The following is a 24,326-nucleotide window of genomic DNA, read 5'->3' as shown; positions in this document are numbered from 1 at the left end:
ATAAAATTAAAATAACATAAAAGAAAAGATGGCTGCCGTCAATGGCACTACCTAAACCATTGACGGCAGCCGAAGAAAAATTGAGAAAAGAGTTATGGACGGCTAGGGTTTTTTCAGAGAAAAAAGAGAGAAGAGAGACTAAGACTTTTGAAGTTAGTTGCTAAAATAATACAAATTGGATTAAATGACCATGTGTCACAAGTTCAAATCACACGTTGACTCTTTTTTCATTTTTATTTATTGGCAACTGTCATTTTCTTATTTTCATTCTATGAATTTTTTTCCATAAATTTTGTATTTTTTATAAATTTATGTTTGATATTTATTTTATTTTTTATAAATGCATTTATGAAGCGGAAATTTAAACTATTATGTATTACAAAAAATATTTTGATATTCTCTCCATCGAACTCATAGTCGATTTGTTGTTTAAAATAGCTAACTCAAATGGACTTATCACCAAATTTCACATTAAATTTTTTTTATCAACGCAATTGAAAATATAAATAAAGAAACTCAATATTTAATTCAAATTTTTCTTTTATGTGTTCTTTTATATAATTACTCATGTTTCTCAATTGATAAAACATTTATTATTATAAAAAAGAAGTAGATTAAATATCAAAAGAGAAAAGGTAATATATTATATTATTAATGTACCAGGGGACCTATTTCCCAAATATATACAGCTAGGCAATCCCCAAAGATTATGATAGCCATCAACTAAACACAATTTATTTATAAACAAACATTGCCAATTTCAGAATCTGGTCTTGCTCAAAATTACATGCTTCACTTCAAAATATTGCAGCTTTAAGTCTTCTGCTCAACTCCTTCCTGCAAAAGACCATATAATTGTTAATTTATCAGAACTGTTTTAGTCCTTTTAAAATTTTAAGGAAAATTGTTTGCTTTGTACCTCATGAGTTCTCGGTCAAGATTTGAAGCAGATAACATTCCTCTGTTCTCTTCAGCCCTTCGCAGCAGATACGGTATGACCGTCTCCAGAGTCCCGTACGGAATGTACTTGCTCACTTGAAAACCTGCATTTCTTAAACCAAATGAAAGTGCTTCTGCCATTCCATGAAGCTGTGCAAATTCGAACTTATGATACCCGTTCCTTATTCCCAAATCTCGCGCTTTCGTCGCTGCCAATCTCCCTACACAATGCGTATGAAAAAAAACTCGATAAATAATGGTACAATGCAGATAGCATTTAGAGATAAGAATTTTTTTTCAATTACTATTTATCACGTCAGTGTGTATATCGACCTTAATTTATATTAAGACCGTAGCATGAAATGTAAATTAAATTTACGGTACTGATTTGGTAACAAACACACTTATAACCAATATAACATCTTAAAGAGAGCAACCTTAATGCTTAAATTGTGAAAATGTAACGTTGTGATGAAAAGTTTACCTGATTCGACATTGTGGGTGGCAATGACGAGTCCATGAGAGCGATCGGTGATCGCGTCCAGCAAGTAAGATGCGCAATCATTGTAGCAATCATGTGTTTGCTGAACAGAATTATGAATAGGAGATTCATACCCTAAAGAAGATGCTATTTTCCGTTCGCTCGACATATAAGCACCTCTCACTAACTTGAACCCCATCGGAATTCCCATCTTATCAGCAGCTTCAGTCGCCAGTAACAATCTCTCTTTGGCATCCTTCAAGTAAGCTTGCATTGTATTATACACAACAACATTATCATCTTTGTTGTGGATGATCGCCGATGAATATGTCAAGTAATCAATTGCGGGTTGAACTGGAGTGTGCTCTGCATCTACTACCAATGGGACATTGGCATCGGCACAATCTTGACATAATGTCAATAGTCTCTGCTGGCCTATTTGGAGCTCAAGCTCTTCTTGTGGGGTTAACGGGTCGGGTTTTTCGAGAGTGTGGTATAAAGGGCTAGAATCAGCGAAAATCGGCAATGTGTTCTGTTTCCATGGAAGATTGAAAGACGGGTCTCGTTGTTGCCACCTTAGTAAATCACTTACCCTCTCTAGTAGCTTGAGCCTGCAAATTGCAGTCATCTTTACTATCACAAAGCTCACCTGCGTACCAGCCAAAAATTAGTTGATTTCAAACTTATTTTAAACAAATTCAATCATTGCAATCAGGGGTGTGTGCAAAAACCGAACTGAATCGAAAAATTCAATTCATTTAGGTTGGAATTAGTATTTGAATTTCAGTTAGGAAAATTTAAAAATTTAGGTTTAAATTGATTCAATTTGAAGTGAATGCACTTTGAAAATGACATGCCAACTCGTTACACTACTAGATCTCCCTTTTTAATGTAATAAAAAAATTCTTTTCTTTTGGTTAATTCCCTTTAATTCCGCTAGAAATTGAATTTAAACTTAAATCAGTTAAACCTAATAAATTAGTTCAAAAAAGATACTGATACATGCTAGTTGTATTTGAGCTGTTCTTCCAGTTAATCCAATTTTGTCAATACATTTAAAAATTCAAAAAGAAAATCATGTAACTACTGACCAAACCAACTTGGAATCTTCGAAGATCCCAAAAGATTCCAGAATTTCTTTTAAAATATCAAAGATTCCAAATTAGGTGGGCCAGTAAAGAAAATTACCGATCCTAATTAGTTATTAGGCTACTAATATGGGAACAGAGATTTGATTATTCATTAAAAAAGATATAAATTATTTAACAATAAAATCTCAAAAAATCATAAATTAAATGAGTCAAAAAAGTGCAGCTTACGTCCTTATCACCCAACTAAGAACCTACTCATACGCAAAGATTCAAAATAATCGGTTCCTAGTAGATTCCATCACATGCTTACGTGTAAGGGTAGGCCCACAGTTTCTAATTTTTAATTTTCTTCCAAAATAACATTAGAAAAGTAAAAATTATGATTCATTGAATTAGAAATGGAATATAGCTTCTTGGCTTAACCTTAATTCACGGCTTATTTCTCGACTCTACTACACCATACCAAAAAAATACCCAGAACATTCAAAAAACTAAAAAAATTTAATTTTCCTCCCATTAAAGACAAAAAAAATTCTTCAAAATTTTAAAAATCAAACATTAAAACGACGAAATTATTATTTTTTTAAAGCAAGAAAAAAAAAATTAAATAATGACTTACAGAAGATGAAGACAAAGATTTAGCAGCTTGAATAGTTTTCTGAAAGCCAAGAAAATTCCTATGACAAGCATCGTCATCACTCGTAAATTCAACAGCATAATCAAGCATACCTCGTAATCCAGACTCATTCATTTTCTTAATACACTCCCCAGCCTCAAAAGAATTTTCACCGCCACAAAAATGTTCATAAAAACTCACTCTGATCATCTTCAAAACGGCATCACGTACAAAACTGTCAATCTGCATCAACTTGGAATCCATAACCCACATACCCAAATCAACCACCGGTTCTAACGCCGCCATTTGAAGAATCAGAGAGGCATGCATAAGTTTTTTCACGGAGAGGGTGGCGAAAAGTTTTTGATGGTCATTTAAGTCGAGAATTGACGTGGACGGCGGTGATTGTTGGAGGGCGGTGGGGTCGGATAGGGATTCAATGGCGGAGAGAGGGGAGGAGGAGGCGGTGGAGGAGTTGAGCTGCCGGAGGAAATATGGGAGATTGAGTTTGAGTAGTTTTGGTGAAAGGAATTTGGTGGCCATCCAAAGTTGGTTTTTTTTGGCTTTGGTAAAATATAAATTTTTTGGGTTTGGAAGAATGTAATATATGAAGTAGGTCAGGTGCTTGGGATTGTGGATTCTATTTATAGAGAATTGAGAAGCTATGATTAAGGAATGGGGGGATTAAAATTGAAGATTTAGTCTAAGTTAATTAAAGAAAATTATTAATTAAGAAAATTAAGTGTTATCTTATTGGGTAAAGTCATGACTAGGTATCTACTAGTGGTCTTTCAAGTTGTCTACTTGACTTGTAATTTGATTTTAATTATTATTATATTAACAATTATTTAGCTTAATTAAATATTGTTAAAAATAAAGAGTTACGGTGTTGTTTGTGATTGAAGTAGTAGACAGACAGTTAGAAATGCATGTGTTCCAACTAAGGCTGAGTCAGCCTAATCTTTTATTTGCAAGTTGCCCTTTATCAAAGTTACCTTTTGCCCTTATATTAGTTTCGGATTTCAATTTGGAACTTAATATTTTCATTATTTCCATTTTATACAAATGACTATTCAGCAAATTGTTGGTTCGATTTAATCAAAATTAAATTTACTAAAGTAATGTTTATTAGATCAACCGATCAAATTGTCTGATTACTTACTGAGACAACTTATTTTATTTTTTATTTTTTATTAATCAGGATTGCTTATTAAATTTAATCAAGAAGAAATATATATTTGATATTCATTTGCAATAATGTGTATTAAATTAAGTAAATTATTAGGAGGAGAAAATGACTGCAATTTCTTTGATGAAAAAAATAATTTTTTTTATATAATTTATTATGTTAACGAGTGATTTTATCATTAAAAAATTATTTTATTAGTTTATAAAATTAAATAATAATATCATTCAACTAAATATAGTTTAGATATAATGGATATTATTAATAATTGGAGTTAATCAAGCAATAACAAAACAGACAAATGATTATTATCAACGATTAGAGCTAATCAAACAGTAGACATAGAAGATAAATATTTGAGTATATATAAAAGGGAAAATAAACTAAATATAGATATAATTGATGTTGTTACTAATTTATAGCTTATTAAAAGGAAAGAAAGATATTTGATTAATATATAAAAAACAGTAGATCTTAATAATTATATATATATATATATATATATATATATATATATATGGTATGATATATTTTTAAATGAATATACATATTTATATAGAGAAATTTTTATGTAGACTCGGTCTATCACGTCATCCATAGACTAACCTATCACATTATGACACGTCATTAAAATGATGACAATCTTGTATATTCGTTTTTTTATTTATTTACACTTTTAAATAGTAATATTACAAGATTGCCATCATTTTAATGACGTGTCATAATGTGATAGGTTAGTTTACGGATGACGTAATAGACCGAGTCTATCTAAGAATTTCTCTATAAATATGATAAATATGGTAGAATATATTGAAAATAAGCATGTAGAATATTTTGTAATTAATCGAATATATAGTGAAGATAAATATGGTAGAATATATCGAAACTAATTATGGTAGAATATTTTATAATTAATCAAATACGTATTTTGAAATTACTCCTTTTGAAGGTTAGAATCGAAACTGCCATGGTTCCGGGTCTAAGAGCATCCCCAACAACACTCTTTATAATAGAGAGTATCTTTTGCAAAATAGAGTGCATCTCAAATATAAAGAGTACGATTTTTAATTTTAGTCCAATAGACTCTTCAATTTATAATTTTTTAATTTATTTTATTTTTATAGATATTAAATAATATTAATCTATCGATTTATTTATTTGTAATTTGTTTATTTTATTATTTTTTAAATATTAAAAATAAGATAAAATTAAATTTTCAAAAGCAAAAATCATCAAAATCATTTTAAAATTTAAATTTTTGTTGATAAGATTTGAAGTAAAGAATGAATTTGATTTTCTACATGAATGAATTTGGCTCTCTACATGTCACATGTGGAGAACCAAACTCACTCTCTACTCTAAATTTTAAATATAGAGAGTCCATTAAAGTTTATATTTTACATCAAATTTTTTAAATTAAAAATTTTATATTTATAAAGAGTGCATTGAAGATGCTTTAAAAAAACTAAAACTGGCTTGAAACTGCATTTCCACGATTTTGAATTTGGCCATTTCAAAACCGGTCCATGACCACCTCTACATCGGCCCTGAACAATAAAAGACGTTACTCCATATTATTGAATTGATAAAAATATCGTACTAATACTTAGTATTACTAGCAAATTCCTTGTATTGATATACTTTAAAATAATTTTGTTATCTTTCATTACTGAAAGAATTACACTGATCCAGAGGTTCAACACTGCCTTTTGTGGACTTATTGTTGTTTGGACTTCTTAATAAGCCCAGTAAAATATGACGAGGCTAGTCCCCCCTAATGAAGAAATAGTGGGCTCAAGAGGCACTTGAGTTAGCAGTCGGCGCTCGACTTCTTTTTTTATCATTGATATATCTGTTAAAATAAAAAAAATCATACTGTTATAGTTTCTCCACTAAATGTACCGAAAAATCATTTTCGTATATGGTATTGATATAATATCATTTTAAAACAAAAAAAGAGACGCCGCGAGAGCGTAAGCCCCGTTCTGTTAGTCTCACCGGAAAGAGGGGACCGAGTGAATAACTGTGACTCAACGGCCAAATGACTTCGGCGGGAGTCCAAAGGGCTCCACACGTGTCTCTGCCCCTTGCACGTGGCAAGTGGACCCCCAAAGCTCAAAGTTCTCCTGTTGCCAGGGCTGCATCTCTGCAGAAGTGGGCCCGGGGACTTTCCTAGGTGTAAATTAATACCACCTAATCACTCCGTCTCGCGGCTAGGTGCTCGGATGCGAGCTGAATATGCTTTATAACTAACTGTTTGAAACATTAACCTGTCGATGTGGGATAAACTGAACTCCTCAATAATCATAGACTCTGCATAACCCAACATTGATAAGTTTCTACAAAGATTTTGCTTTAAAGATTTTTTCATTCCCTCATTTAATATCAAAAGAAAAAAATAGCTTAGTAAGAGCATAATCAATTTTTTTTAAAACATTTCTTAATTCACATATAAGATGAACTTATACACGCAGACACACACATAATCAAATTGTGTTCTTTAAACTTGGACCAATTGTCAAACAATAAAATTATAGTTTCCTTTAACTTTGACTCCCTTTTTGTTATGATTTTTCCAAATAAAATTGTTTGTCGCTGAAAAGTATTAACTTACAGGAATTTGAATATTTTTTCCAAAGGATACGAAAGTAAATTCAGAGAAATGCATGAATATACATTTCGGACAATGGCCGAGTTAAAACGAATCTGTATCTCAATCGACGACACAATATGCTTTTAAACTATATATCATAAACATATAAAACTGTTTATAGCACAAATGTTTTAAGCCATTTTATAAAAAGATTAATCCTTCTATAATATGACACCATTGCTCTCAGCTTTAATCTGTTTCCGATTGTGTTAGGTGAACTGTGATTGCTTGGCCTACTCATGTCGATATATGCAGAGCCACAAACAATGACCAATCAAATCTAAGAATCAGCCCTACACAATCAATGAGTTTTACATGACTTCAAAAACAAAAAAATCAATGAGTTTTACAAATTACTTCTCTTCAGTAAATCAACAGAAACAATGAAAGATCAAGCATTGTCATCATTGTGTCAATATAACAACCATGAACTAACATGTGAATTAAAATACAAATCATTTTCTAATGCTATCGTAAAACTAAAATTCTAGCAGTAATCTAAACATCAATGAAGCTCAAGAAAGAAAGCACATAGCCAACTTTTGCCAATTACTCCAAGCTAAACAGTATCGATATATTTTCCGCATAAATCAAACAGTATTACCACTCTCGATGGCGTGCATCTCCTCTTTGATGCATAAAACGCATGCAACCTGTTTCAAAAAGCATATACAGAACATAATTATACTACTGAGTTGGTGCGGGAGAAACTGTAGCACCCAATCCCATTTTCTTCCCCAACAAGGTTAGCTGCTCGACAAACTCCACTCCGGTGAGAATTTCTGTTGTTCCATATATAACATGTTTGATGATCTGCTGCCGTTGTGCAAGCTCTTGCAAACTCCCATATTCCACATAGTTACCACCACCAATCATGAATACAATTGCCTCTTTAAATGGCCCTTTTAGATGGGTACTACCAGCTCCGGGCTTGAGAGCACGAGGATCAAACACGAGGTAGGAGTCGATTTCAGGATTAGGTTTCCCCTCAACCAAAGCTTCGACCGTTCGAGTCAATGCCAACTGCCTATCACTAGATAATAAGTTCTTCATACCAGCTGTCACAGCACTAAGTGACTGCCCGTAAAGCATTCCCGCCCAATCAACAATATTATTTCTACTGGCAGAATTTGCTGATGCCAACGAAACATTTAGGGATTTGATTTTCTTTACATACTGAAATGCACTAGTATCAACATCAGACTCTCTAAGAGCTGTTTCCACTGCTTCGACTTCTGACTGGTTAATGGTCTCGGATGATATAAGGTAAATGATTGCAAATCTCAGCTTATCCGTTTTAGATCCTTTCCCTCGAAGCACTCCCAAGAGTTCATTTCGATCAATGCTTCCTTTAACCATCATGTCATTCTCCTTTTTAGCATAGCTGTCGAGAGCTCTTTCCTTAATATCTCCTAATAATACAGTTGCAATATTTGTGTGCTTATCAATCACCTGTTTTCGTTCTGTCAACTCAGGAAGGGAGTTCACTGCATTCATCAAATGTCTCGTGTTCCCAATTAAGTCTGTTCCATCAAATTCTGCCCCATCTGTTCCACCAGTCCTCCTATTGACATCATCAACATCCCTCTTATACTTCCCCAGCTGCGTCTCAATTTCCACAGCAACTTCAGGAAATTCCAGAGACCCATTTGCAGCCCAGAACGGATCAGAACTATCTAACTCATACGATTTCATCCCACCTTTTTCCCCTTGCACACTCAACCTATTCAGCTTCAAACCAAGCACATCGTGAACAAGAGGACGATACCTAAAATCATGCTGTATCCCAACAGCTAATTCAAAATTCCTGTCAAACAGACACAAAATCGGCCTCTGAAACGAGTTCATAAAACCTCCACCTTCCGAAAACAAATTATTCTTCGACAACAAATGATCCCTCAACCTCTGATCTAACGCTGAGGCAACCATTTCAGCTGGTCCACCACGAGGACACCTAATAACCGGAACAACACCCAATGTAGCCAACACACAAAACAACCCACTCACAATTTTCTCAATAATCTCCTCAATGTCTCTATCCCCAGCAGAAGGATCATTCAACTGAACATAACTAGATTTCTGCGCTAACGAAAACAAATTATCCTCCAAGGTAACAAACTCCAAGTACTGATCATGCACTTTCGAAATCCTATCAATCGACTCCGAATTCAACGTCCCGGACGCAAGATCCTCGAGAAGAGGACGCGGGATAGCACTCGAAAAATTCAAGTGGAAACTATCATAAAGTGATTTTGAAGCATCAGCAACAATTCTTTGGATGTTAAGTTGAGTTGATTGCACAAAATAAACAGCAGGAACATCATGAACAGGTTTTCGATCTTTATCAATGAGAAAATAAAGAGTAACGCCATGTTTTCGAAGATCCTTGACATGAATCAATGGAGATAATATATTTTGACAAAATCTATCGTAAATCAAGATCTTGTATACCTCTTCATTAGCAGTACCGGTTGAATTTACTGGTTGGTTCAGGTTTAGCATCCGAATTATACATTCTGAAAACAATAAAAATAGATCAAACCCCAGTTCAAATAACATTGGAATAGCAATTGGGCAACCTTAATGGAAATTTTTAGCATACTATAAACATTAAAATCAAGAGATCTAAATACATAATTAGAGAAATAAAAAACTTACCGGTTTGTTTTTGACGGAGATTGAGAGCCATGATGATCTGCCAAAACTGAAGAAAAATGAAAGAGAATGTTGAAAGGAATCGAGATTTGAGAATTTTTTTCTTATTCTTGCGTTTTTCTTCGGTTGAAGGAGAGATCTTGTCACGGCCCACTGATGAGCCTAGATTTTGTTTGGGCTAGGCCTTTCATACAGCATATTCTCGCAGTTAATTCTAAAAAATTTAAGTTTTGTATTCGCGAAATACTCCATCCGTCGCAGTAAAGTTGTCCACTTGAAGAATTTTTTTGTTGCAAAAATCTTGTCCGCTTTCAACAAATATCAACTTTTATACTCAATCTTTTTACATTACTCCTATTTAAAGTTCACCAATGAGTAAATTGAGAATAAATTGCAAGTGTAGCCTATATTAAATAAGGATAATGATAAGAAAAATAAAAAAAATTACAAAACCTATAACAATGATTGTTTTTTTAAAACTGTGTGATAAACGTAAAGTGGACAATTCTATTGAAACGGAGGGAGTAATTTTTTTTTTATTATCAAGAGAGTGTGTGTGTGTTTTCACACTTATACCATTTGAACTATAATTTAGTAGCAGATACAATACAACAATTAGTAGTGTCTTGTATAGTTTTTTTATTTTTTGATTGTGTATTTTCAAAAGAAATCGAGAAGGAAAATTCTTATATACTAAAAGTATTTTTATCAAGGGTTAATCACTAAAAAAATGATCGACTTTTAGCAAAATGTGCAATTTAATTGGTATCTTTTTTTTTTTGTAATATCATACATGTTCTTTTAATTTTTGATAATTTTACACAATCCGGTCATTTGAGAAAATGCAGCTAATCACTATGTATTGGGTACACCCGCTTTTCTCCTATTAGCAACATCAGCTTCGAATTACTGGATTGTATAGACTTCCAAGAATTAGAAAGATCATGCATGAAATTTTAGAATATTGAAAGATCATGAAGGTCATGTGTGACATTATAAAAATTAAAAATATATAATTAAGTTATAAATTTTGCTAAAAATCAAACCTTTTTTAGTAACATACCCGTATGATTAAAAAGACAAGTAAAAATCTTGATTATAAATAGGAGTGTGTTTGGATTCAAATGAAACACAAGAAAAAAAAAATATTTTTCAAAACAAATCAAGTCCAATTAGTTAATTTGCTGGTTCTTTCATTTCAGTTTGTATCAATTTTTCTTTATATGTTTAGTAATTACAAATCGAAATAAATTGAATTTATCAAATTTGTTCTGTAATTCAATTTAGTTCAGTTTCTTAACATATGTACTTAGAAAAGTCCAAATAGACATAGCCAGAAATGAAAACTAAAAATGTAAAATATAATATTTATTATATAATATATCAAAATTAAAATTCATTGAAATTAAAGGAACCAACATATAATATTTTCTGAATAACAATGATAAATTAAATTTTTTTTTTTAATTTTTTGTATTTTAATTAAAGGGGGCAAATGCTCCCTTATTTCCCGAACTATTTCTTACTTATGTCCAATATGTCATGTTTTATCGAACATAAGGAGGAAAAAGAATCATAGCAGCAGCAGCAAAAAAAAAGAAGAAGCTGCTAGCTAGAACTTTTCTTAACATCTTGAAGAACAACTTGAGCAGCATTTCGACCGGGTGCGCCCATCACTCCACCTCCTGGATGCGTTCCACTTCCGCACATATACAGTCCCTTTACGGGTGTTCTATAATCTGACCTGCAATTCAAGGCAATAACATTCTCAATATTTATGCATCTGCATACTTCATTATCATCAATATAAAAAAGTTTATACAACTTTTGCTTTTGTTCTGCATTATTTTCATGTTTAAACTTGTTAAATACTTACCATCCTTTAGCCGGTCGCATCAAGAAAAGTGAATCCAAACTCATGGCGCCGTGAAATATATTTCCTCCTGTTATTTACACATTAATCAAGTTCAGAATTTTATAGAAATGCTGTCATTTGAAAAATCTTAGTTTATACACTCAAAATTAGGTATTTGTTGGTCAAAATCTTTAACAATTATGCTATCGACACCTGCATAAAAACTTCTCGAGTTCTATGTTTCAACATTTTGTTTCCATTTTCAGAAATACTTTGGGAAGTCTGCTATTCTAGATTCATAACATATTCTCGTATAAAATATCATTTTGTTTTCCATTTCGGGATTTTTTTTGTTTTGGTGTTTTTGCTTCCGTGCTACATGGATTATCATTCTAGCAAGAAAACTATCACAATTTTTTTTATATCTTTTTAGCAGGCAAAAAATTTAATGGCATGTCTGTATCGAAGATATAGCTATTCATGTAATGGGTAGCTGCAGAGTAGAATACCTGTGAGACCGAATTCTCTTTCAAGATCTGGCGGTGTTAACATGTCATATCCGATGACTGATGAGCTAAAACCCGGGGCATATTCATCGATCAAGGAAAAACATCTTTTTGCAAATGTTTCCTGATAGAAAGTCAATTTTTCAATGAGAACGACTTGGACATTCCATTACTGCTAACCGATAAGCATCATGTTGGTTCAGAAGTTAAATCACTTGTTGCAAACTGCTGCGATGGGTAAAAAGCAACTTACTCTGTATTTAGGATCTTCCCAGCTACCATCAGAGGGTTTGTAAGGTGTGTACTGTGTGAACAAGTTGATAACATGCTTGCCTGGAAGAATTTCAAATGATACACTCAGTTTAGCTATCTAAATGAAAAGAATTAAAAGGAAAATAAAGGACAAACGCCTTTATTATTTAGACATCCTATAAATTTTGAAGAAGCAATTTTCTGTACCAGGAGGTGAAATGGTATTGTCCAATGACGAAGGAATAGTCATTTTCATAGCAGGTCTTCGTGACGGGATGCCATTCCAAGCATCTTGACAAGCTGAACCAATCTCCTCCATACTTTAATAATCCATACAGGAGAAGAAGTAAAAAAAAAAGAGTTAGAATTGGCGCACCATGGCCAAGAACATTGGCCTAAAGAACCTAAAGATAATTTCAAAATAAGTAAGGTCAAATATATTCTAGAATACCTCTCAGGTCCGATTTGAATTTGGGACGTGTGATGTGGACCTGCCTCTTCATTATGCATCTTGAGGCAAGGGAACTGAGGTAATTTATCAACAGCCACATTAATTTTTGTGGATCCCTGTATCAGTTATTGATGACAAAGAAAAGTAAGCATGGACTGAATAACAACATTCAATGCGAGAAGCAATCCAACATTTAATACAATTAAATGATCTTAAGTGATCTTACAGAGCTGTAGTCTGAACACTTGATACCGCGGACGAAGTCATCAGGAAGAACATTTCGAGGCACCAATTCCTGTGTCAAGAAAATAAAGAAGGTTGAAGTTTTAAGTATATTTCAGCACACACCATCATTTCAGAACATTTCAGTTATTCTTGCAGTCCTGATTGCGAAACATATCGAGCTTCTTACCATGAAAGTTTTATAAGGGGTGGCATTTGACAAAACTATTGAAGAATGCACTTGTGTCCCATCGGCTAGACAGACCTATATTAAACAATTCAAACTTCTATGAGACTTGAAATTATTATGCTTAGTCGTAGCAATTGAAGAAGCCAGCTAACTAACCCCCTTAACAATGCCAGAGTCTTCAATCATCAACTCTGAGACCTATAAAGAAAATAAGAAGAACTGTGAAAATGTTGAGAAACATAAATCTGAGTGATAAGGAAACAAACAGTTGCACAGAAAAATAGCAGGAAAGGTGAAAACAACAACCAGGTAGATAGCAAAGCATCAGCCACAGGTAATCAAATTGGATTAATAAAATTCAGTGAGCATTTACGTTCCTTTTTTGAAGTTTGAATCTTAATTTAAATGACGTTAACACTTCACTCGATGACTAGATAAACTGTGATTTATATATAAGTTTTTCCGCGCATGTTATGAGCTAAATGATAAACCAATTTCTCACAAGATAATAAACCAAGACTAGCTATGTAAACATACCTCAGTTTCTGTTGCAATATGAACTCCAGCTTCATTAGCAGCTTTACTTATGGCCACACTTATTGAACCCATCCCGCCTTCAACATGCCTACGATGTACGCAAGTCACACATGATAAAGAAATTTCCAATAGAGATTAAGATGCATGAAAAATGAAGCATATGCATACAAGTAATGATAAAGCTTTTGCTCTCAAACATACACACATACACATTCATTCCCCGACTTATATGCATACTTTGCAGCTTATTACAATGAGCAATTCTGAAACAATTATAACATACTCACGCAAAAATGTTAGGTTCACCATCAACTTCACCAATGAGATGATGCAGCAGAAAATATCCACTCCCAGGCATATGAATGCTTCCCTATAAGACCAATACAAGAAAGCGGGATCTTCACGTTTTGTTATCAGCTATATAAAATTTCTAGTGAATCAAATGAGAATGAGGGGTAGCATTAGCAAAGAAATCATGCTTGTCGTAAATCGTAATTGATTGACATTGCAAACAAGAAATCAAATCCTTACCATACTTCCAATTATTGAATCTCCTGCCATAGTTGCCTTCACAATATCTGACTGCACATACCAAAGAGCAATCAAAAACTTGCAAAGCAATTGAACAAATTTTTAAAAAAGCAAAGCATAAGTCTATTAAAATTTATCGAGTGGACAACAAAGATCAAGCATCAATTCCAATAGACATATTCAGGACAAGTACAAGATGAAAAATTAATCACAAAGGAGTAATGAAGAGGAAAAGGAAACCTCAAACCAGTTATCGAGAATCTTCGACATTGGGGACAGTAAAAGGTTCACAAACTCCCTGCAATATGAAAAACATCTTACACATTCAACACATCCAGGAATCAAATAGACTGATTCACATATTCATAACCATCTTATGGAAAACATGTGAGAAACGGTACAATTCAGAAAGCAGAATCTTGAACTACTTACACCATATTCTTTTGCCCTAGAGAAAGAGCATGATATGCACACTTAGCCCAAAACATTGACCGGCGCTTCTTATCCCTCAGGCGATCCGCAAAGGAAACATTATCCCCAGATACAGTTTCAGGAGTATGTGATTCCATAATCAAGTTCATCAATTTAGAGTACTTATGCAAATGCATTCCATATCTACACATCAAGAAGTAATAATCAAGTCAAAATCCATAAAGAAATTAGTGACATGTTTGGTTAAACAATAAGAAAATCACCTCGGCATAGCATCAGCATCATGTTTAGAGAATTTAGAAATCTCTGCATGATTCTGTTTCTCATCAGGTCCTAACAGAAGATAACGACCATCCAAACAAGGCGTAAAGCCGAAAGCCTTAGGCTTCAAGAACTTCAAACCATGCCTTTTCAAATCCAAGTCCCTAAATTTTTCATATTATAACCAAAACCAATATCAGGAAATCAAGAAATCGAAGGTCAAACAAGATGTACGGAAAATTACTGGTACTAACTTGATAATAGAGGGACGGAGAAGAGCTGACAAGTAACTGCACCGAGAAAACTTAAAACCTGGGATCAACTCTTCAGTTACGGCGGCACCGCCGATCACATGGCGGCGTTCTAGCACGGCAACTGAGAGACCAGAGCGAGCTAAGTAAGTTGCCGCGATTAAACCATTATGGCCACCTCCGATCACTAACGCGTCCCATTTTTTATCTTTCAGTACGGTGGTGGTGGTGGTGCTGAAGCTTCTTCTCCACATGGTTTGTTCTTGAAAAAATGAATACAATCTGTTCGTTTAACTTTTATTTAAATTATTGGAGATGATTACATTTTAAATGATTGGAAGTTGTTGAAAATCATCATTGTTTTGTTTGTTAATGCTAAATAAATGATGGAAGTGGCAGGCAAATTCACCACAAGCAGGCAATGGCCTCTGTTTTCTGACATTTTTTTAAATTTATTACACAGTTCTTAGATTTCATTTTTACAGAATAGTACATTTTTATGTAGTGTTAGTCAACGGTAATTGTAATAGAATTCAATTTGATGTGCTCTGCAAATACCACGTGATCATTATAATATATACACGTTGACGTGCTCCGTGATTTGTGTGAGTTTTTTTTTTCTATTTTCATGTGGAAACATATCTACCCAGATTATGACCGCTTGGATTGCCGGAAAGAGAGAGAAAGCTCCGTTTCCATGCATATGTATGAACCAAATTCTACGGTAGGAACTATATATCATATTTTGGCAGATTAACTAAATATCATTATCAATAAATATCATATAATCAATCAATAACTATCACATTTTGGCAAATTAACTTATAAGTTAAAGAGGTAAATTGTCAATTTAAAGAAAATATTAACTTATAAATTTAAAGGACAAATTACAAAAATGAGATAATTGTCAATAATCACTAAATTCGTATACTGATTTACTCACAAAATTAGTTTAAGTATTATTTGCTCATTATATAAATTGAGGGGACATATTATTGCTTAATCTAAGTTTTGGAGGCTCTAATAAACAAAACAAAGATGAATAAAAAGATTACTAGTTCGGTTCAGTAGATAATCAATTACAACACGTATGGCAAAAGTTGACATGATCTCTTATTTTTGAGTGGTGGAAATGTGAAATTCTCTCGTTTAATGTTCCCGGATTAAAAATTCAGGAAAAAAAAACATAAAAATTGTCCTATATTTGAATAAAAAAAAGAAAGATAAAATACTATGTTCGACATTCTTATGATTTTTTTTTTGATAATTGGAGAAGGGGGGAGCGCTTGTGGGAGGAATTGAACCCACGACCTTGACAGTTTGCTGTCCAGCGCTTATACCATTTGAGGCCATGGATTATTGCCTTTGATTTAAATTCACATATATATAGTAAATGATTTTGGCAATTGCATTTGGCCCATCCATCCATTCAATATGTAATGATTCTCTTGCCCTACAATACAATTACTTTATATAGTTTGTGTGTTGCTTTTGCGCCCTGCTACTTCAATAATGCAATTTTTTTTGCAATTATTGTGCCACTAAAAATTTATTTACAAAAGGCTGACAAAGGAAAAGAAAATTATTGACTTTTTTTTGCCAAGTATTATACATACCAGTTGTTAGCGGAAGTTAGCGGAATATTAATTAAATTTTAAATCAGACAAACACAGCCTATACAAGAATTTGGGGTCAAATACCCAACCGCCGGATGTACGGAAAGATGCTTAGCCACTAGGCTAAACCCTCAAGTATAAGCAAACTATTGAGTTCAATGGCAAGTTCAGAAGATATGCAGAAATATGAAATGATGTACACTTTATTATTATTTTAAGGAGTAATGTTATAAAAATTCACCAACTTTACACGTTTTCTCAATTTAATCACGTTCTTTAAAACTTCTCATAAACATACACCAATTTTCATTTTTTTTTAAATTCATGCACGGTGCTGATGTGACACTCATTCATTGGTGCAATTTGCTGAGGTGTAAGTCATTTTTAACCAATGAATGAGTGAAAGTTCAACACCGTGTATGAATTTGGGAAAAAATGAAAGTTGGTGTATTTTTATGATAAATTTTAAAGAACGTGATTAAATTGAGAAAACATGTAAAGTTGGTGAATTTTTATGACATTAACTCTTATTTTAATGTATAAACATATAAAGTGACATACTTTATAATAATTTTATTATTTAACAATCCAAAAATATTCCAACTTTTCAATTTTTTTTATTTATAGCTTAAATTTTTAAAATCTTCAATTTTAGTTTATTTTTCAGTTTCAATTATAACCATTTGTTTAAATTTGAATAGAAAAAGATTCAATATACACTTTATATTACTTTATGTTCTGAATTTTTAATGGTAAAAGGATAAATTAGAATAATATGAAATAATATGAAGGGCGCATTTTTTTTAGTTTAATTTGAACAAATAGCTATAGTTGAAACTAAAAAATGAACAATTGGCTAAATTTGAAGATATTGAAAGTTTGGACCGAAAAGATGAGGTATTTTTTTATAATTAAATCTAGTTTTTTTAAAATATATTCGTTATGATTTTATGAAACTGAGTCAAATGCAAATTTCAAAATGATCAAAATTATTAAATCTATATATAGTATTATCTGAAAAGTTAAATTTATAAAATAAACAATTGTTGCTTACATGTATAAGCAAAATCGCTCGTCAAGCCTATAAAGAGTCACAGGTTATCAATCTGATAGGTCTACCAACATATTCTCTCATAATTGATTGAGGTGATCCTAGGCCGGTTTCTACCTGTGAAACGGCTCAGAACCGGTCCTGTGAAATTCGGCTTGGAATTGATAAAATCAAGAATCAATAAACCAACTAGCCCGGAACTGGTGAAATCCGGAACCGGCCATGATCCGGGAGTAGGCCGTGATCATGGGCTGGTTTCTACCCGTCATGCTTTGATAGTTCAAGCATATGTTTCAAAAATTGGTAAACCAACTAATATCTTTATTAGTTTCAAAAATCAAGGCTCCAAAAAAATTTGGTAATTGTCATGCTTTGATAGTTCAAGCATTTGACAGAAACTCAACAACTTAAACATAAAAAAACCTATTCTCTTAAAATAAACTGCTATACTTACTGACATGGTCTAACAACCGTTAATAACAGAATCATCTTCTTCAAAATTAACAACTCATGCAAAGCATGCTGTTTACTGATGTGGCATTGGCTACTGCAGTGTGAAACTCATGTCTCATCCAGCTGGACTTTGCTTGTTGATCGTTATGGTGTATGGTGTATTTACAGTAGCTTCATTATAATCACGGCTTAAATGCACAAAATTGACACGAATTTTTAATTTTGGCATATAAATACACGAACTATCAATTTTTACATATATGACCAAATTTCCGTTTTAGGTGAAAAACGGTGCCGTTTTACGTCAAAAATGGTACCGTTTTATGTCAAAAACGGTGCTCGTGTTATATATGTAAAAAATTGACAGTTCGTGTATTTATATGCCAAAATTAAAAGTTCGTGTCAAATATTAAAAACACGCGAAAGTTGGTGATTTTTGGAGCAATTAAGCCTATAATCAAAGCATCAATAGTGAATTTTTTAAAACAAGTTAAATACTAAATTGGATTTTTTTGGTATTCCAATATCATTTAATTTTAAATTTTTTATTTTCGAACCGGCCAGTTCTAATTTTTCTTGAACAGTGACATGGGGATTCCAAACCGGAACGGCCATGTTTTGAAGTGTAAATTTCACACCTAGATTCATGAGTATTTTCAATAGTGTTGTATGTATTAGGTACATTAAAAATATTTATATATGTAATTTAATAAATATATTTTTGATAAAATACTGTTTACTTAATATGTAAAAATAATTAAATAAGTATTTATTTGGTTTTATTTAAAACTACATAAGAATTATATTAAAATAGATAAAACATAGTGTTTTATACAATGTTTTTTAAAATATGAGTTTTTGCATGCATTATAATCACATGAACTTGAGACTGCTATCACGATTCTAGAATGAACCAATACTATAAAATTAAGGATAATTGTAGGGAATTCAAAAATTATGTGAGGAGTGATTGGTGTTGCGGTAAAGAATAGTGCTTCTTCTTTAAAAGAATTATTAGTTTAGAAAAATATTGTTTAAGAGAAATAGAAGAATTAGAAAAGTTAAATATTTAATTTGATTTTTTCAAAATATTTGTTACATTTTCAAACAACAATTCCAAATTGATGTGTCATTTAATGAATAGATTCTGATGACGGGCTTAAAAATTGAAATTTAGCAATGTTATAAAAGTAGACATTGGAATATTGGAGAAAACAAAAATAATTTATTTTGTATGAAACCAAAATTGTAACATTGCATTGTAAATCCATAGTAAGGTGATGCATTGTTTTCTGTAATGTGTTAATTACATCACAACATGTTGAGTTAGAAGCAGCTCTTTTTCCTTCATTTTAAACATAGCCAAAGCCACGTTGAACAACACTTAACTCCCTTGAAGAAAATGACATCTCATACTTGTAGAGTTGTCTCAGAAGGCAAGCTCTTCGAGATCATGCGCAGGAACAACTCGGTAGCAACAAGAGACACGTCAAACTCCATTTCTTCCAAGTGCATAGCTATCGTTGGGCACTCCTTAGAAAGCAAATTCTTGAAAACACTTTGTTCGACATGGCATCCAGACAAGTTAATCGTATATCCATCATTAACTAATACAATTATCAAAGGACCGTGGACATCCAAAAGAACATCTTTTTCAATTTTCATAACAAGTAACAGCAGCGCTGCAACATAATTTAGGCTCGGACAATAGTCGGCGTCAGAATCATCAGCGAACGAATATCCAACGAGAACGCATCGAAGAATAGCATGGCCCTCTGGTGTGTCCGACCACGGAAGACCAGGGAAGGTTTGCGGCAGATCATGATCGATTTGCTTAGTAGCAATAGTAATTTTTCCATCAACAGCTTTAGTTAGATTAGCTATTAGGAACAATATATTATTTCTTTGTAGCACTAGAAAGAGAACCAAACAGGAGGAATCCCTTTTCTAATAAGCCTTTTCAAATTAATTGCATTAGACAATTTAAGAGATGATTTGAAAACAATTCCTTCAATAAACTTTTTTTGATGAATAATTTCTTTAGTAATTGAAGTAACGTGAGGCTGTAAATACCAATTTGCACCTTTGCTAATTAACCTATAATGCCAACCAAACCCTATCTTGTGTTCTAACTTTCTCTCAGACCTGATTCAATATATTCACATCATCCACATTGCCTTCTACTCATGTAAATCCATATATGTCTTGAAATTTAAATGTTAAATTTGCCATTCTTGAATGAATACTTGGCCTCAAGATAGGAATTTGAGGCTGAAATTCTAAAGAAAATTCTCTATTGCTATGTGTTTGATACATTTCTTCATGTTTTTGCTAGTACCCTTTGATAGATCAAGAAGATAAAGAGTGAGAACCAAAAAAAAAAGTTTATTTTTTTTATTTATCAACCGTAGGCTAGGAATTGAAACATGTGAAAGGGTCCATCTTATGCAGCTTAAACAAAACAAAAGTTTGAGATGCAATTAAATCTTCAAATGGGTATTTAAGTATTTGATTAAACAACAAAATGTAAATAAATTTTTAATTTAGTGCAAAGAGTTATTCAAAATGAAGTTGTTGATATATCTAAATGGTTGGAAATTACAATGATTCTTCGTTTTAGTAAGCTATTTGATTTGCCCCTTAGAACAAAGTTTGGGATCTATAAAATTGTTAAGAAATAGCAATTTTTTAAAGTTCTTGTGTAGCAGATTTTCTCCATATGTTTTCCATAAGCATTTGCATTATAGTTGTATTTGGACACTAATGATACATATATCCAATTATCCATTATGTATTTTTTATATTGGGATAATATATAATCCTAACTAATGTTTATAAACTATTTTTTTATCATAAATAATTAAATCATTAATGATTTAGGATAATAGATAAGTTATAACAAATTCTAGGTGATGTTTAATTATTATTATTTTTTTAAAATATAGGTTTCGTCACCCGAAAATACTAAACTTTTGCAGGTTTTGTCAGTTGTATTTAAATTTTTAAAAATCGTCCAATCTAGCCCGTTTTAGCATATTTGATGTTTTTTATAGCTATTTTTTGAATTGAACCGAAATTTTGCTAACATGTTTGCTACGTCACTGCCAACTCAGCAAATTGCTGACGTGGCAACACTCTTCATCCAACCAAACTACATGACAAATTAAACAAAAAACCAAAATCAACTTAACCAATATTTGAAGAATAATCACTTATTTTTTTTAAAAAAATTGAGGAAATATTTTTCAGAATCTAATTCTTAAATAAAACATAAAATTCCATACTAAATTATAACCTTTAATATTTACTATTTCCAAATAAGTTTGGTTTATTAAAAATTTTAAAATATTATCATTTGTTCTTTGTTTGCTGTCTGCAAGTCTACCACAAACATTAAGCACAATCACACACAAGTCGTCAAGCGTGCAGCCTAGTTAGAGGGAAAACTTCACGGATATTTTATTTTTAGGTAAAGTATTTAGTCCATTTTCAATTATATCATAACTTTTTTAAATTGTCAATTTCATCCAAATCTACACCTTTTACTTTCAATTGTGCCCACATATACTTCATATGCAAAAAGTTCAAATAAGTTATTTATTTAAATTTTTGAGTAGATAAGAGTCAACTTTTATAAAAATTGGGTACAATTGAAAGTGAAAAGTGGAGATTTGAACAAAATTGACGATTTTATAAGGTGAAAATTTTATTAAAAATGGGTTAAAATGTGAGTGTTTTTAAAGATATTTTACGTTATTTTTAGTATACTTTGTTTCTTTAATCATTAGAAGAAAATAATGGTTATTCATATAGTGGTGATATATAAACAAAAAGGTTTATTTCAAAAAAAGTAACTGTAAAAAGCCCTTTGGATAAAAAAAACTATAAAAAAGCCCTAGTTAGAGGCCCGTGATTATATCAAAATGGCGCAATTACACCCCTGAAGTTTTATTTTTTGTCCAAATCACTCCTTGATTTTTGTTTTTACCTATTATATGCATATGTGTATTATTTCCTTAAAATTTATAAAAGCCAGATGTTAAGAAGCAAGGGAACATGAGAACATGTCAAAGCCTATAAATTCTGTAAAATCAAAACTAAACTTAGAATTGGTAAGAAACGGTCTTGTTCCTAGGCAATAAACTTGCCTAAATATAGATTACATGTGTCACTAAATGGATAGGATATTGAAAACTATAAATTTCACAGCACAATAGTTGCATTTTCATCATCAGCTGCAATATTAATTTTCAGGTTCATCTTATTTGATTAAAAGTCTAAAATTATTCACACACAAAAAAAAACAGCAAAATGGATTCATCACAGGATGCTAGCTTCCAAGCTGGACAAACCACTGGCCAGGCTAAGGTTGGTTTTATAGAACTAGTTTTTTTTTTCTAACTTTAACATTGTATGTATATTTATTTTTAAAATGTTCTTTTGATCAAACTCGACATAGTATAATTTTGTAACTAAATAATTTCCGGCATTTCTATTTTATGCTACATAGATAATTTCAGTACCACTAAACTAAAATTCTTAAATTATTTAAATTTCAGGAGAAGGGAAACCAGATGATGGACAAGGTTAGCAATATTGCCCAGTCTGCCAAGGAATCCTGCCAAGAGGTTTTTAACAATGCTTTAATTACTCCATTGAATTTGAGTTTGCATCTCGTTAATACATAATTTAAATACATTAATATTTGATTTGCAGACTGGTCAGCAAATGAAGGCTAAAGCACAGGGAATGACCGAAACTGTTAAGGACAAAGTTGGAGCTAACAAATGAAGAATTAATTATATTTGTTTTCATTATTTTGCTTTAGTTTGTGCAGTTTTTACTGCAAGTTTTGTTTTATGTTTTTTCAAATTTTCATAAGATTAATGAATGAAACATTATGAATAACTAGTGGATACATTTGGTACGAGCCGTGTGAATGTTGGATACAAATTTATTATAAAGCATAGTTCTTGTTAGATAAAGATTTTCTTGAAATTTTTCCGTAAAAATTATATAATATTAAATATATATATATATATATGGGTGTACAAAATTATATATTTTTAATTATATAATTAAAAGCATGTAATTCTCTCTATGACTAAATAATTTAAATTAATAAATATATTATTTATAATCAATTATATTAATATTGTAGGTAAATACTATTTATATTATCAATATATTTTTAAAGTCCAATAATATTGCAATATGCATGGAAATTAATTTTATTTTTTGACAATATGCATGGATATTATTAAACATTTTTAAAGTTGTCAAAATAATATTAGTATAAAATAAATTATCAAATATATATCTAAAAACATTATAATTTAATAATAAATTTTAAAATAAGATTTTCTAATTACAAAATTTCTTATAGTATCATTCTTATATATTATTAAATCACATTATTAATTAATTTTAAATTATATACAGCTCGTTAGAGTTTTTTTTATGAAACAGTTCGTTAGAGTTTAGTATCAAATTTACTAAATATTTTGATTCCGAATATTTTCAATTCGATATTCGGTTAGTATTTGACAACTCGTACACAACCCTAATTTTTGAAACCACCATCATGATTATTGAATGAGCATATAATAAATAATTAAGTTGGTAAGAAATTCAAAAATCATGTGAGGCTGATTGGTATGTGCTAAGAAAAATGTTTTATTTTTTAATTATTAGTTTTTTTATTTTAAAAACTATTTTTGAGTCTGATTTGAAAATAAATATTCTTAAAGGAATTAAAAATGTTAGATGTTACAAGTATCAAAAAAATGAATGGTTATTTTATAAGAATATTTCACAATTAAAAAAGAGAGTGTAATCCTTATTTTAATTTGTTGAGCAAATTACTTTGAGACCCTCCACACATATCATATAATTTACAGTTGCGTACGTTTTGATTGAAAATTTTATTTAATGGCCCCTCATTTTCAATTATATAAACTATTAGAGGCTTATGTTAACATTTTTGTGTTTCTGCCGTAACATACGAACGGAAAAGACAAAAATACCCATTACCCTAAACGGCGTCGTGCGTCATGCTACGAAGTAACAAAAAAATCCAACCTCTTGCAAACAGAGG

At 31.6% G+C, this 24,326-nt stretch overlaps 4 protein-coding genes and 1 pseudogene across 4 annotated transcripts; 1 reads left to right on the top strand and 4 right to left on the bottom strand.

The window, feature by feature from the left end:
• Positions 1 to 614: 614 nt before the first annotated feature.
• On the bottom strand, positions 615 to 3,751 carry LOC126676279 (proline dehydrogenase 2, mitochondrial). The gene is made up of 4 exons (XM_050370447.2): positions 3,131 to 3,751; positions 1,424 to 2,069; positions 920 to 1,160; positions 615 to 837 (listed from the first exon to the last, which is right to left on the bottom strand). Exons 1-4 carry the CDS (start codon positions 3,668 to 3,670, stop codon positions 798 to 800), a joined length of 1,467 nt encoding a protein of 488 aa, XP_050226404.1. The 5' UTR covers positions 3,671 to 3,751; the 3' UTR covers positions 615 to 797.
• Positions 3,752 to 7,260: 3,509 nt separating this feature from the next.
• On the bottom strand, positions 7,261 to 9,751 carry LOC126676275 (SEC1 family transport protein SLY1). The gene is made up of 2 exons (XM_050370442.2): positions 9,625 to 9,751; positions 7,261 to 9,482 (listed from the first exon to the last, which is right to left on the bottom strand). The coding sequence occupies exons 1-2, from the start codon at positions 9,653 to 9,655 to the stop codon at positions 7,654 to 7,656; spliced, it is 1,860 nt and encodes a 619-aa protein (XP_050226399.1). The 5' UTR covers positions 9,656 to 9,751; the 3' UTR covers positions 7,261 to 7,653.
• A 1,223-nt stretch (positions 9,752 to 10,974) lies between these two features.
• On the bottom strand, positions 10,975 to 15,571 carry LOC126676276 (uncharacterized). The gene is made up of 16 exons (XM_050370443.2): positions 15,113 to 15,571; positions 14,861 to 15,022; positions 14,598 to 14,780; positions 14,406 to 14,463; positions 14,166 to 14,216; positions 13,922 to 14,004; positions 13,635 to 13,722; positions 13,254 to 13,295; positions 13,098 to 13,172; positions 12,912 to 12,980; positions 12,686 to 12,801; positions 12,442 to 12,554; positions 12,236 to 12,315; positions 11,986 to 12,106; positions 11,498 to 11,564; positions 10,975 to 11,365 (listed from the first exon to the last, which is right to left on the bottom strand). Exons 1-16 carry the CDS (start codon positions 15,361 to 15,363, stop codon positions 11,230 to 11,232), a joined length of 1,695 nt encoding a protein of 564 aa, XP_050226400.1. The 5' UTR covers positions 15,364 to 15,571; the 3' UTR covers positions 10,975 to 11,229.
• Positions 15,572 to 19,102: 3,531 nt separating this feature from the next.
• On the bottom strand, positions 19,103 to 20,545 carry LOC126678628 (uncharacterized; annotated as a pseudogene).
• A 1,902-nt stretch (positions 20,546 to 22,447) lies between these two features.
• LOC126676284 (stress-induced protein KIN2-like) lies at positions 22,448 to 23,156 on the top strand. The gene is made up of 3 exons (XM_050370455.2): positions 22,448 to 22,597; positions 22,789 to 22,857; positions 22,946 to 23,156. The coding sequence occupies exons 1-3, from the start codon at positions 22,541 to 22,543 to the stop codon at positions 23,018 to 23,020; spliced, it is 201 nt and encodes a 66-aa protein (XP_050226412.1). The 5' UTR covers positions 22,448 to 22,540; the 3' UTR covers positions 23,021 to 23,156.
• The last annotated feature ends 1,170 nt before the right edge of the window (positions 23,157 to 24,326 follow it).

Source organism: Mercurialis annua, linkage group LG4 (assembly GCF_937616625.2).
Source record: "Mercurialis annua linkage group LG4, ddMerAnnu1.2, whole genome shotgun sequence".
NCBI classification, from domain to species: domain Eukaryota; kingdom Viridiplantae; phylum Streptophyta; class Magnoliopsida; order Malpighiales; family Euphorbiaceae; genus Mercurialis; species Mercurialis annua.
Note: the sequence above shows the minus strand (reverse complement) of the source record. Positions and strands in the feature narration are given on the sequence as shown.

Excerpts from the sequence above, each read along its gene's own strand:
- LOC126676275 (XM_050370442.2), bottom strand. The coding sequence starts at position 9,655 with ATGGCTCTCAATCTCCGTCAAAAACAAACCG. Across the intron at positions 9,483-9,624 it reads TCTCCGTCAAAAACAAACCG|AATGTATAATTCGGATGCTA; the intron begins GTAAGTTTTTTA and ends TATTGTTTTCAG.
- LOC126676279 (XM_050370447.2), bottom strand. The coding sequence starts at position 3,670 with ATGGCCACCAAATTCCTTTCACCAAAACTACTCAAACTCAATCTCCCA. Across the intron at positions 2,070-3,130 it reads AATCTTTGTCTTCATCTTCT|GTGAGCTTTGTGATAGTAAA; the intron begins GTAAGTCATTAT and ends GCTGGTACGCAG. Across the intron at positions 1,161-1,423 it reads CACCCACAATGTCGAATCAG|GGAGATTGGCAGCGACGAAA; the intron begins GTAAACTTTTCA and ends CGCATTGTGTAG.
- LOC126676284 (XM_050370455.2), top strand. The coding sequence starts at position 22,541 with ATGGATTCATCACAGGATGCTAGCTTCCAAGCTGGACAAACCACTGGC. Across the intron at positions 22,598-22,788 it reads AAACCACTGGCCAGGCTAAG|GAGAAGGGAAACCAGATGAT; the intron begins GTTGGTTTTATA and ends TTTAAATTTCAG. Across the intron at positions 22,858-22,945 it reads CCAAGGAATCCTGCCAAGAG|ACTGGTCAGCAAATGAAGGC; the intron begins GTTTTTAACAAT and ends TTTGATTTGCAG.
- LOC126676276 (XM_050370443.2), bottom strand. The coding sequence starts at position 15,363 with ATGTGGAGAAGAAGCTTCAGCACCACCACCACCACCGTACTGAAAGAT. Across the intron at positions 14,464-14,597 it reads CTAGGGCAAAAGAATATGGT|GGAGTTTGTGAACCTTTTAC; the intron begins GTAAGTAGTTCA and ends TTCATATTGCAG. Across the intron at positions 14,217-14,405 it reads TTCTCGATAACTGGTTTGAG|TCAGATATTGTGAAGGCAAC; the intron begins GTTTCCTTTTCC and ends TGGTATGTGCAG.